We start from the raw sequence: 14,240 nt of genomic DNA, 5'->3' as shown, positions 1-14,240 counted from the left end.
ATCATTAGATAGAATGATTCTCATCATGATTTGTGTGCATGGGGATCTCATCTTAAACAAGCTCAGTGCTTAATGAGTCTCCCAGTTTAGTAGACCTTGTATTGTGAATTTGTACTTCCATGTACTGATGTTCTCATGTCTTACTAAATAAAGTACATTAACCAATCAATCAATTCTCAACACACCAAGTGTTGATTCCCTGTATGACCTGTGTGTGTTGGGATTGTATCTCATTACATTAAACGCGGATACAATCCCAACACATACAGGCATAGATTAAGGAGTTAAACTTTAACTACTTAATCTATGCCTATTCATATTACATAATCAGACATGGGGGGGGGGGGTAACCAAACATTGTTACCATGTATGTTGTTATAAGACAGGTGAAAGAGTTTGCACAAGATGTTTTCATTTGTATAAGTGTGTCTTGTGTGGAATTCCCCACACATGTAAACAAGTGTTCTCTGACCCGCCCAAAAGGGCCCGACCCTCCTGCTAACGATTCCTATTGGTTGACCAGCTTTCTAAATAAACAACACTCTCCTCCTATTGGCTACAACACTGTCGTTCTTTTCCTGCCTCGCCCTGCTGGTCAGTCGTCAATATATTACTACATGAATATATATAGAGACGTGTGTTCGGACCAGACCAGACAGAGTATAATAGCAAGCAAAGTCAATACAGGCTAAATAATAGACTATAGATCGAGAAAAGCCTTTTGGATCTAATAAGATGGCAAACATGAAGTTCGTGAGGTTTATTATGAAGAATGCGGCGTTGGCCAGCGTGCCTAAACATATCGAACATTTCTCCAAATTCTCGCCTTCACCACTCTCCATGAAACAGTTTCTGGATTTTGGTAAGTAGGCCTAATAACCATCCTAATATAACATGTGCATGCGTTTCAGACGTTGTGTCTGTGCAGATGTACGAATTGCAATCGACTGCCGATATAAACACTGATCAGGAAGGATGTTTTCTTCACATAGCCTATCACATAATATTATATCCAATACATACATTACATAATGTATTATTCCTCCGACTGTGCCACTTGAAGTAGCATGTTTTTATTTCCTCAATCGTCGCCTGCACTTCATTTAGTGCAGAATGCTCGAGTATTGCGTCACTAATGCAAATGAAGCTATGTGCAGCTGCTGAGTGTGTGTGTCCTCGTATGCTCTCCTTTATGTGGACATGAATACATTGTTAAAATGTGTGTGTGTGTGTGTGTGTGTGTGTGTGTGTGTGTGTGTGTGTGTGTGTGTGTGTGTGTGTGTGTGTGTGTGTGTGTGTGTGTGTGTGTGTGTGTGTGTGTGTGTGTGTGTGTGTGTGTGTGTGTGTGTGTGAGACCACATTGGAGGCTGTGGACAACTGATAAACACTGAAATAAAACTAATAATGCAAATATATTAAACAACGTATGTGTTTACTTACTGCACATCATATCCAGGCTGCCTATTTCAATAGTTTGGTTGAAATAGTTGTTTAAGCAAAGCAAAAGTATGTTTTTATTAATGCACACAGTACTAAACCAGCCTGGATCCAGTCCCATTAATCACAACATCAAATTCTGCCACCTGTGATTAATTGGATCAGGGAACCAGGCTGTGGTCTATTTTATTTTATTATTATTGTTTAGCTTATTCTTATCTCTCTACTCTTACCTATAGCTATCAATCCTGTTTTATTTTTTTACACATACTGCTGATCTGCTTTGACAATTGCATTTCCCTCAGGGGATCAATAAAGGTTTATCTGATCTTATCTTACAGTATTTGACAAGACATTAAGGTAGTTTTCACTGTTTTCTTAATGGCAGGATCCATCAATGCCTGTGAGAAGACGTCATTTGTGTTTTTGAGACAGGAGCTCCCAGTGAGGTTATCAAACATCATGAAGGAAATAAACCTCCTACCTGACAAACTGCTCACAACCCCTTCTGTACAAAGGTTACATAGCTGGTGAGTAGAGCAATGTATTACAACATACAACAGAATAACCGCTTTAGTTGACTGTTATTGTCATGCAGACTAATAGACTATAGGTCGTTCCTCCCAGAGTTCTTAATCAGGTGACAGGTCAAACAAGAAAAACTTGTGTCTCAAAACTGGAAAATTAAAATAATTGAAGGGAGTGAAAACGTATCCAATGTGGCTTTTCATTTAAGAGTAATTCTTAATGACAGAACTAATCTGTACTGAAAAGTGAACAGTCCTTGATGTTGATGTTTTTACTTGGCTCCCTTGTATGGAAGTGGAGCAGCACCATTGTTAACTATCTCAAACGGTCAGGATTCCTATGAATGCCCTTTGACCAACTTGAGCTTCGTCCAGGCAGTGCTGTGCAAGGGGGGGATGGTTCTCTGCACAATGAACTTAGCCCTACTTTTACGTCACTTGTCATGTGACACACTTTCCCCAGTTTCCTCCCTCCCCCTTTGTTGGAACAGTTTCTCCTTCTGCATATCTTTCTTCAGATGATAAGCAGCCCTTAAAATACGAGCACTATCACATGTTGTTTATGTACCAGGAATTACCAGACCCCTATTACAGTGTGCACTGAATCAAATAGTTGGCTCCAAAATAAAACGGTTACAACATCGTTCTCACCAGCTTGTTTGTGTGTGTGTAAATGTTGGTTCCAGGTATATCCAGAGTTTATTGGAGATCCTTGAATTCCTGGACAAGAATCCTGATGACCATAGAACACTGGGGGAGTAAGTGATTTTGAAATACATACATTAATTCATTTAATTTGTAGTCGTCGCCTTGTTCTTCTGGCCAGTCGCCCAGTGATTTGTGTATTATATATACATCAAATCATGGGATGTCATATGTGATAATGGCAAGATGTATCAGATAGAGAATCAATTACAGTACACTGTGACAAGATATATGTTATCATAAACCTTGTTTTTTAAGTGTTAGGTTTAAATAGGTTAATACAATTCAGTAAATGAAAAAATTATAGTATAAATATATTTTTAGCACCAACTTAAAATATACATACATATTTGGGTTGAGTCTCAAGGCACACATGAATTCACTTCTCGAGGCCCAGACAATCAGTACACTGTTTGAAAATCATTAATGGAGACAAAGCCTCAGGCCACCTGCCCATACTGTAGTTTCACTGGAGAGTCAGTGGGAGTTTTGGAAACTAAGGGCCTAAGGGGGAAATAAATCTCACTCTTGGTTTTGTTTTGGCTTTCTCTAATGCTTTGGTACAGAGACTCAAGATATTGGTCTGACTTACTTTTTTAAACAGTACTGTTGTAAACCATTAAAAAACCCAGCCCATGTCTATAATGCATTATAAACGTACTTGCACTATAAATGCGTTATAATCTGTGTATTACACTGTATAATACGTAATTATATAATGCTGTATAAAGTGTTATGATTATTGTTAGAACGCTTTAGTATTTATGTGTGCTCATAACTAATTATACAGTGTTGTATGCAGATTAAAAAACATCTACAAGTATTTATAATGCATTATAGACATGGGCTTCAAAGAATGTGTTACCGTTAGGGATCTTTATGTATGTTCTGGAGTGTTCCCACTGTGAGTGAGGCATAATTTAATATGATTGCCAATCTTTTCCTTGGCAGGTTTGTGGATACCTTGGTGACTATCAGGAACAGGCACAACGATGTGGTGCCAACCATGGCCCAGGGTATCATAGAGTACAAAGAAACCTTCTCCCAGGACCCAGTCACCAACCAGAACATCCAGTACTTCCTGGACCGCTTCTATATGAGCCGGATATCCATCCGTATGCTCATCAACCAGCACAGTGAGTACCATAGTTCTGTCAGCTTCAATACATAAGTCAAACAGTTAGGTTTAAAGGGTGATTTCTTTTTGGTATGCCGGTGTCACACACCATGAATCTGCGATCTCTAAGCTCACAACACGTCCTGTCAGTTATGTTCAGAATATAAATGATAAAGTATAAATTAGCCAACAGACAGACAGTAACTCAGTCAGTCTTTCGCTCCATGCTGGAGCGAGGTGCCTGCCGAGAGTTGCATACCAATAGGCTTGGAATCGTAAATCCTGTCGTCCTCGTCAACATGCGATGCAACAGGAAAGCCTGTCGCATCAAATGTCTGACGCTTGGTCAGATTTAGCTCAACTCGTCACTGTAGTACCTGGGTGTGAGAATGTGTTGACCTACTCAGGAGACAATGGCTGCGGAATAATTCAGACTCAGAGTAACTGAAAGTGACAACTAATTCTCCATTGGCAATGATGACCGTTCAACTTCAGTCCTGTGAGGAGGGAGCGGGACACAGTCGTTTAATAGCAAACTTAATAAGCGACCTGAAGATCCAACATCTCGAAATATACTCACTCTTACTATAGCGTCCATATGACCATGTAAATAATCAATTATTGGATATCGGCCAAAATTGTGTATCCCTAATATATATTACTGACCTCTCTAAAGGATATCAAACCTTTTGAATTGTTCATATGACTGAAGTATTACAAATTACTGCTAATGGAAATTTAAGATGAAAAGCGCAAGAGTCAGGATGGAATAGGGTTATTTAGCTGTTTCCAGTCTTCAAGTTCATCTTGCTGGAGGCACTGTGTTCTAATATGGTTGAGAAATGTATAACGTCTCTGTCGGGTGGAAACCTCATGTCCAAAACTGTTACTTTTCAGGATTCAAAATAATTCAAAAGTAGCAGATATACAAGTTCAAACCGCGTCGCTTCGTGACACGTTTCACTTTCAAGCTTGTGGATGTACTACTTTTGATACTTTTGTTGTAGCGTGATCAAGTAGGGCATTAATTTACGAAAAAAACCCAAAAGATAGAATATGGAGATAAGAGGTTTCTGCCCGACAGTGACGATAATCGTCTCAATTGAGTGAAGAATAAGCAGTATTGTGAACTATGGCACTGAAGAGAAGAGAAACCTTGAAATACCACAGGATTTCCAGACAAAAGCCTTGTGTGTCATAAATTGAAAAGCGATCTCTTCAGGCTATACATGTATCTCTCTTCAACTCTGTCTCCTATCTTCCATTTCTGTCTGCACTATCTCATGGTCCCGTAGCCGCTATTAAAAAAAGGGTGGGAAACATTAACCGGGCTCAATTCTTTTGGTACCTAGTACGTAATTATTGCTATATATATATATATATATATATATATATATATATATATATATATATATATATATATTCTCCCCCTCTTATTCTGACACATTTTCCCTGCATCCCTGCAGCTCTTGTGTTTGACGGAGCGACAAATCCGGTTCACCCCAACACCATCGGGTGCATCGACCCTCACTGTGAAGTCACAGAGGTTGTAAAAGGTAAACAACAGACAGAAGCAAATAACAGCACTGCCCTCATTAACTTTTGAATGGAAATGTTACCTAACGGCATACACTGGAGTTGTGTACGTGACCAGTTTGTTTTGGACTTTGGAAGATCCTAACTTTTCTTATAAATGAACTGTGATCTTATCGTCACATCGCACTTTTTTGCACAGAGGTAGCTCCTGTGATTGACTGCTGAGTAAACAACACTGTACTTTGGCCTTCCCATGTTATCACATCCAAACAAAATCCTGTCTGTCACATTGTGGTGTTGTTAGCCCCGCTTATACTACTGTTCTTTCTTCTCAGATGCCTTCCACAGTGCCAAGATGCTGTGTGATCAGTACTACCTCAGCTCCCCTGATCTCTTTCTGCAGGAGACAAACAGTAAGACTTGCTTTATGTAATCTGGCATGTTGATTACCTGCACATTGGTGTTCTTATGAGAGGCCGGCAAACAGCCAACAGCTAGTTTAGAAGAGTTGCAGGGAAATGTGTACGTTAGGGGCCTGTAATTACACCACTGAAGCTGAAGTAATTGCTAAGTGGGGACGGCTGAATGCATCAGACAATATTGACACACTTAAGTTTTTACCCTTCATTCCACAAATGATGGAAACAGAGCAGGACAGAATCACTGTCATCGTTGCTTACAGTACATGTCCATGAGTACCCAAGGTAATGAATCTGAAATGAGCTGGATGTAATGGAGTAAAAGAGTGTTTTTGTTTCTCCTCCTCCCCAACCCACAGTCAATATGAAGAACCAGCCCATAAGCATTGAATATGTCCCCTCTCATCTGTATCACATGCTCTTTGAGCTTTTCAAGGTATGGCACAACTTCATATCTAATATCCAAAACAACATCCGTATATTCCATACATCACATGGTTTTCTCAGACCAAAACAGTAATATGTTTGACTGTTGTGTTACAGAATGCCATGAGGGCCACCATTGAGCACCATGAGGGCAAAAACAGTCTTCCACCCATTCAGTGCATGGTGTCTCTTGGAGGGGAGGACATGTCCATTAAGGTAGGTTCCAAACTGTCTGTGCTTTCAAAGATGAGGAATAGAATTACACTACTGTCATTTCATATAGAAAAAAACACTATACACAAAATCCTCTACATAAAGAGTGAATAGTTTTTTACTTCCCTGCCCAATGCCGCTCTTTAAACTCTGTTATGCAAAGAGGGAACTTGACCCTCCTTAAATCTGTGCTTTAATATATGGAACAAAAGCCGCTAAGGTCTGATAAGACTGACTTGCACAACTCTTCATATTGGAGAGCCTATTGATCCAGTCTTGCCGTAACTTGATCATCCAAGCTGCAGATATCGCTCTTTGCTCGCAGCAATCCACCTGGCTGACGCTTACATAAGACATAAAGAGCGTAGTGCAGCATTCATTGGTGTCCAGTTTCCATGACGATATGCAGAGGATTAAAGCGGAGAGTCAGTTGGCTCGTGGCCTTGACTTTAGCTCAAGTGTCACAAAGTGCACCCGTTTATGGCTCGGCAGTTTTCCAGTTTTTGACTTGTCTCTCTCGTTCTCTCCATCATACATCTATTTCTTGCTGTCTGTCTTTTTGGGGTCTGACCATTCTCTCTGTCTCTGTCCACGGGTAGGTGAGTGACAGGGGAGGCGGTGTCCCCTTCAGGAAGACTGAGAACCTCTTCAGTTATATGTTCTCTACCGCTCCTACCCCACAGTTAAATGAGGACGCACGGACACCACCTCTGGTGAGTTATGATGCAACCAGTGGGGCTAAGTACCAACCCACACTCCTCTGGAGGGTTCTGTTTGTTACTCGGCTCGTGCTTCAACCCATATGAAATTGGCATTTTTGCTGTCTTATTCACCAGCCGTCATGATTAGAATGACCACCTGACTGATTGTAACCTTGACCTTAGACAGTTGTGACCCAAAAGTTACTACCCTCTTTGGGGTAACCTACTTATTACCCATCTGTTCTTGAGTTATTTTATACACACACACATGTATGCAGACAGGACCAATTCCAATAACTTGTCTTGCATGCATTCAGGCCAGTATTTGTTTTAGAAAAATACACAGAGCAGACCTGAAATTGATATAATTGCCCAATATCATGGCGGAGCACTAACAGCTTCCTGTGTTACAAAGCTTTGGCTAAACCTTTATCTCCTCTCTCGCCCTTTCTCTCTCTCTCTCTCTCTACAGGCTGGATTTGGCTATGGTCTGCCCATCTCCCGCCTCTATGCCAAGTACTTCCAAGGGAACCTGCAGCTCTACTCCATGGAGGGCTTTGGCACAGATGCTGTCATCCACTTGAAGGTGAGCCAGACACTGATAGTACAGAGGCCCCCCGCGTGGGGAGGGGGTGGCAAGCGTTTCAAAGTCAATACAGCACACAGTAAGAATTTGGTAAAATTTGTTGCTTGACGTGTTGGTCAAATGCGAGCTGACCTCATTTCACTAAGGCGCAGTGCTGTACTGTAGACAAGTGGACTCAACGTAAACTATGCTTATTGTTGTTCTTTGACTGCTCCCTCTTCCAGGCACTGTCCACAGACTCCATAGAGAGGCTGCCAGTGTACAACAAGACCACTCTGAAGAACTACAAAGTGAGCCAGGAGGCTGATGACTGGTGCGTACCCAGCAGAGAGCCCATAGACCTCGCCAGCTACAGGATGGCAGTGAAAACTGTGAAGTGAAAACTGTCTGCTGGCCTGTTGCTTTAAGGCCTGCAACCTCAAGGCATCCATGACCGTCTTTCTGACTGTCTGTATCCTCATATCACCAGACTCCTAACCACAACATGGCCACTATGAGCGCCATAGCAGAAGGATATGTGGAGCTTTCTCTTTAAATGGGCTTTTAGCTTTAGCATGTTCATGTCGTTTTCAGTGCCTCTGCAGAACCTCTGTTGTCCTTGAAGCTGAGAGAGCAAGAGAATAGGCTCACAGTGACTGGATAATAACAGAGTACTTGCAAATTTACTTTAGACCTCACTAATGTATAATGTTTGTCCCTTCCCCTGTGTGCCTTTTTGAGAGGTTATAGAACAAACATAGTCACACTGTGTCCATGGGAAGGTGTGTGGACGACGTGCAGGCCAGAAACATGCCACGGTTTGGACCATAGGAGCAGTGGGGGGAAGGGCGGGAAGACCCAGCGACAGCCCCCGGTGTTCAACTGAGACCGCTGTGCTGGTATGACTGGGGGTTGAGGTCGAATGCAAAGAGAATACACTTGAATGTATTTCAGTTCAAGATACTATGTACAGTATATTAATGTCATAGACCATGTTCACATGGCTGCCATTTCTATATGTATGTACAGTATGTGTGTGTGTATACCATACATACTATTCAAGTATGACATAAGAACAAAATGGCCGTTATGTGAGTATGGAGCATTGAAATAGATATTAGAGGATAGGGCTTAGAAGGAGGTGTTCTTTGCTCTTTGAGGGACCAGCTGTGGTATGGTTTCTGACGAGTGGAAAAAAGTAAATCCTACCTTTTCTGAAATGATGACTGCCATAGAATGTCACCTCAGCCTTACAAGAGAGACACCCAAAGTGTTATGTACTGTATTTGTTCTCTTGAATTATTGAAACATTTTTTGATGTCTCTGCATGAATGTATGTGGCAAACACAATTTTGCAGATGTATTGATAAAATTAACTAATCAGTTAGTTGACAAATTCATACGACTATTAAGTCATTAAAGGCCCATTTATACACCATTTACATACATCTGTTTCAAGTGATGCAAGCGTCATTGCTCACATCGCCTTTGCTTTGGCAAGGATGTTAAGCTATACACCCACTAGAGGACAGTTCGGCGTCAAGCGTTTTCTGATAACAAACATGGCAGCGGTCGAGAAGGTCAAAATAATGTACCTGCTAAGAAAGAGCTGTTATAACTGTTTGTCCCTGTGCCTGGGCAAAGTGACATCAAATATATGTTCAACAGTTCTCACCAACTCGGACAAGCTTTCCTGAAAAAGGTCCACCATATCTCGCTTGAACTAGATCCAGTTCAAGCAATCGTGGGAGCTACATTGTACCCCATGATTTATGTTTCATATGTATCCTTAAGCTTTCAGAAAATGTGCCAAAAAAACGGCGGCTTGGTCCGTACACGTACACATACTTACCATGGAAAATAAATGGGCCTTAAGGAATAACGCTAGTGCAATACTCCTTTCTGGACTTTAGGGCTACGTAAAATAAATATGTTGTGTTATGCAGGAAGGTAAATTGACCAGAGAGCTTTGCGTCTGCATGTGTTATTTTGTTACAGACCAATGAGGCCATGTACATTTCAGGCTCTTAATTTAGCCACAGTATTCCTACCAGCTGAGACGATAAGTGGTCTTATCTCACATCAGCTACACGGACCAAAGGAGCAGATGTACAAGCTCGCAAGTTGCAACACGTCGCGATGCGATGCTGCGTGAGCTTATAGATCAGCTATTTAACTGTTTTTGAAATGGGGCTCAAGTGGTTAAGGCGTCCAGAGGAAGTCGGTATTATTACCACATACTGTATCCCACAATGCAAAGCATGTCATATGTGATTTGAGGAAGTTCTATGAACCCCACAAGGCCAGTCTCATTAAAGTATCTAAAGGGTTATTTACACTTCATTGTGGTCTGTGTTGCTCACCGGAATTGGCAAATTTACAAGCTCACAGAGGTTGTAGATCGGCTAACCCGAAGTATAAATCAGGCATTACTCTACCTTCTGAGGAAGAAAACAAAAAGCCCTGGGTCCATATGTGTTGGAAATGTACTGTTTTCTTTTGTATTTATTTATATTAAAATGTACTTTAAAGCTTTGATTTTGTAGCTAAACCTTTTGTCACTTGTCAGTACACAATCTTATAAATAAACCTGTCAGTGCAAAAGTACTGAGGTGCGTTGTTTTTAAATCACTACCACTACTAGTGAATACAGGTGGGTCGGGTGCGTAGCATGATATAGTGCATTCAATGTCAACATAAATAATTCGAGTGCATGGTGTGAATGTGGCATCATGCTGTAGTTATTTACTGCAGCTGTCAGTGGAAAATAAAGGGATATTAAAGGAAGAGGTAAATGGTATGGAAGCATTGAAATGTTTGCCCTGGCAATACGCACACACACACACACACACACACACACACACACACACACACACACACACACACCGGATCAAGTTCCACTACGCAACTTTATTGTCACATTACAGCTGTGTAAAAAAGAAAGTTAGATTTAGCTGAAATTGAAATTTACGTGGGTAGTGTGAATTATATATAACTATACTGTAAGGTACATGATATATACATAAGGTGCACGGTTATAAATATCAGCTGGAAGAAGCAGTTAAAATAGCAGCAGACTACTACTCTACATTGTAGCCTTTTTGGTGCAGTGCGATATATTTAGATTCTCCAATATGACAACAGCATCGCTATTCTGGGGAAAACTTTCGCAGGAAAATGGCAGATCTGTAAGCTCACAACGGACCACAAGCCGACACGACACATGAGCTTGTGGATCGGCTATTTTCAGCAAAGATATTTCATTCTGAGCGAAAACAGAAAAGTCACTAGAGCCCTGTAGGACTCCAGTCAGCCAAGTAGTATAAGGTTTATGTGGTTAAAAAAATCATTATTGATATAAAAAAAATCCCCTTTCATTTTTTTGTTGTTGATTGAACTCATTACTCAATCAGCTCTACCTGGTTCGCCTCCAGTTGGGCACAGTGCCAAGTGAGCCCACAGTAAACAAGTGGCTTTTGTAGGGTCCTGTCTTGAGGCACGAGACACTATAGCTTCGGCGAAAAGTCCGAAGGGAGTTCTAATAATACTGTGCACGGCTTCTGCTGCCATTTAGGCTATGCGTCTCATATACTTTACCATATGCAATTCAATCCCACGCAGAGAAGCAGCTGTGGTGGTGATCCATTTCCTATTTGTTTGTGGTCAGACAGAGAGCATAAATGAGGGCCTAAATGATGTTCTATGCATTTCAGTCAGTGTCATTTTGACCAAATTGCTTGAATTGCTTTGAATTTGGTTGATGATGGAAATGCAGGCCGTCTCTATTTACAGCACTTATGTCAAAAGACTAGGAAAATCAAAGGTCTCTCATTTTATCAAGTTATAGAATGTTTTTATTTCAACACACCAAATATTTAAAGGACCATACAAGCCATCTTACATTGAAAGGATTTCATTACTCAAAACAGTTTTCATTAGTAATAAGAAAGGATTTCATTCCTCAAAACTTACCCTTAATCAAAATACTATTCTGATATTGATGTTCTCACTTAGATGTTGTAATAGGTCCATTGTGCCATAAGCAAATGCCCCCTCCTCTCCACAACATCAGAATAGCATTTTGATGGAGTGTGGTAAGTTCTGTGTGATGTGGAAGTGTTTTAATCAATATAATCCTGGGACCCACATTTCAAAAAGGCTGGTATCATCCTTCAAATTTAAAATTGTAAACAAATGCTACTGGAGCTACTGGAGAGCCAGAATTCAAGTGAGGCTGACTTTACCATCAGGCCATATGCCTAAAGCCACATACCCATATAAGGACATCTAGCCCTGAGCATTTACTGCCAGGGGACAGCGGCAGAGTGTGTGTGTGCGCACGTGTGTGTGCGTGTGTGTGTGTGTGTGCGTGTGTGTGCGTGTGCGTGTGCGTGTGTGTGCGTGTGCGTGTGTGTGTGTGTGTGTGTGTGTGTGTGTGTGTGTGTGTGTGTGTGTGTGTGTGTGTGTGTGTGTGTGTGTGTGTAAGAGGGAGAGGGAGAGGGAGAGAGAGTAAACGGGGTGATAAGCAAGAGGTATAAACATAGCATGGTGACAGGCGACTTGGTTTCTTCAACATACTTATGGGAGTTATCGTTGTGTATTCTATTTTATTTGATCTACTTAGTATTGTTGCTGCCATGTGTATACATACTGTATATACACATGTACATGTGTGGATTGTTCTTCTATTCTACAATATTTCATTTTTTATTTTTATTTTTTATTTTCTTATCATTTTATTTGTATATTAAGACTCATCCTATTTTAGTTTAAATTGACCTACTCGCCTTTCCAGTAACTATATGCACACTGTGAGTTTCCTGAACACTGGCATTTCCTTTGCTATCTATCAATCAATCAATCAATCGTTAGGGTTACATGCCAATGTTAGAAAACAGATCATTTACATTATATGCAAGTATTCAATGGGACTTGACATGGACATACTGTAAATTATGTTTTGGTCATTCAGTAAGTAACCAGTAGGTCCTCTGCCATTGATACTGAGTAACACATCCCAGCTACTAATGGCCCAGCCATACAGTATGTGTGATGGCCTGTCAACTCACTGGCTGCCAACAGAGTCCCCATGCCAACTATTTTACATGAAGAGTCTGCTGTGACTTCAGCGCCAGTGCCCTCACTGCCCTGGCAACTGAGTTTGTTTGTGCATGTATTTACAGTAGGCCATCATGTACTTTACCTCTGTGTTCTGGGATGTGGGATTGCGTTCATGTTGTTGTGTTACAAGCAGGGGACAGGACAGGGTCATCGACGTGTTTGTTCATGGACAAATGTATCCGATAGAATAAAAAAAGAACTACCGGTATAATATAATACAACATATATTATATTATAATATAAAATTATAATGTTCTTATTTTGTTCATGTAATTTGCGCTGAAAAAAAACAAGTATTGAAATGACAGTTTTCTTCAGAATAGCTAGGGCACTGATTTAATTCATGCAGAAATACGATCATTTCTAAATGTGTAGCGCATTGGCATAGACACTATAGCACATTAGGAGTTCACTATTATACTGTATATTTAGGACTAGGCCTATGTGTTTCAGGTAATATTATTGACTACTCATTTTGTTTGTCTGTGGCAAAAAAATCTTATTTGACAAAAATGTCCATCACAAGCCGGCATGGTGATGACTCCTGGTTACAAGTTCATGGGTTTTAAAAATATAGTTACAGTAAGTAATAAAGTTAAACAACAAACAAACAAACAAACAAACAAACAGGGAGGTTGGAAGGACCCATGTGCACTTTGGGCAGGGCCTTGGCAGCTGTAGTGAAGTTGCATTACAACTACTGACCTCTAGTGGCGGTTGTACTGGAAATGTCCACCTCTGTACAGCATGTGTTCCCCCCCTATGGTTTTTCCCCATAATTTGCAATCTTTAATGAATGGGTGGATTGTTGATATGGAGACTCCTTATTAATAGCTCCAGATTATAGGTACTTCACAGTATCATTATTTATAAAAATGATCAAAGGAATAGAAATATGAACTGCATTAGTGAAGTGTGATCAAAATGAAATTAGGGGGGGGGGGGGGGGTTGATAGGTTTGCATTCTTAATGTATAGAGCTGCTCTTATATTGTGCTGATGCAAGAAAACCCTTTTGCCCTTACACTCTTAACCAATCAATGTACAGTAATATGTTCTGAGGTCATTCTTGACCAGAACTGCTTACTATGGCAATATGTCTACTGATTAAATATGGATGTAGCATTCCATACTGAATGCTAATAGGTTTTTATTTATATATTTACGTACAGTATGTATTTATTTTAAGGAGAGTGTATGTTCCATTCCCTATTTTGGTTTATATATTTTGGTATAAAATATTGACTACAAGGCATTTAGAGTAGAATTTAGAGGATAATGTGGATGTCCCAAGGTTGCATAAGAGATACCTTGATTGTTCTCCACTTATCTCTAACTTCATCATGAGTCATTTTCTAGTTCCTAATTTCACACATGTATTTGAAGCCTAATTTATACTCGCACAACTGTGTCAGTGTCACTCACCCAAAATAACTGATTTTCCAATTGAAAACTATAGAAAACACAAACATTA

At 40.4% G+C, this 14,240-nt stretch overlaps 1 protein-coding gene across 1 annotated transcript; it reads left to right on the top strand.

The window, feature by feature from the left end:
• Positions 1-616: 616 nt before the first annotated feature.
• On the top strand, positions 617-10,181 carry pdk2a (pyruvate dehydrogenase kinase 2a). The gene is made up of 11 exons (XM_080456094.1): positions 617-862; positions 1,826-1,967; positions 2,651-2,722; positions 3,621-3,805; positions 5,253-5,342; positions 5,658-5,735; positions 6,101-6,177; positions 6,285-6,383; positions 6,980-7,093; positions 7,554-7,667; positions 7,892-10,181. Exons 1-11 carry the CDS (start codon positions 736-738, stop codon positions 8,045-8,047), a joined length of 1,254 nt encoding a protein of 417 aa, XP_080312220.1. The 5' UTR covers positions 617-735; the 3' UTR covers positions 8,048-10,181.
• The last annotated feature ends 4,059 nt before the right edge of the window (positions 10,182-14,240 follow it).

This window comes from Gymnoscopelus braueri (assembly GCF_963280865.1).
Source record: "Gymnoscopelus braueri genome assembly, chromosome: 17".
NCBI classification, from domain to species: Eukaryota; Metazoa; Chordata; class Actinopteri; order Myctophiformes; family Myctophidae; genus Gymnoscopelus; species Gymnoscopelus braueri.
This window is presented reverse-complemented; position numbering and strand designations above follow the sequence as displayed.

Coding starts and splice junctions, on each gene's coding strand:
- pdk2a (XM_080456094.1), top strand. CDS start 736: ATGGCAAACATGAAGTTCGTGAGGTTTATTATGAAGAATGCGGCGTTG. Junction 5,736..6,100: donor CTTTCTGCAGGAGACAAACA/GTAAGACTTGCT, acceptor CCCAACCCACAG/TCAATATGAAGAACCAGCCC. Junction 6,178..6,284: donor TGCTCTTTGAGCTTTTCAAG/GTATGGCACAAC, acceptor GTTGTGTTACAG/AATGCCATGAGGGCCACCAT.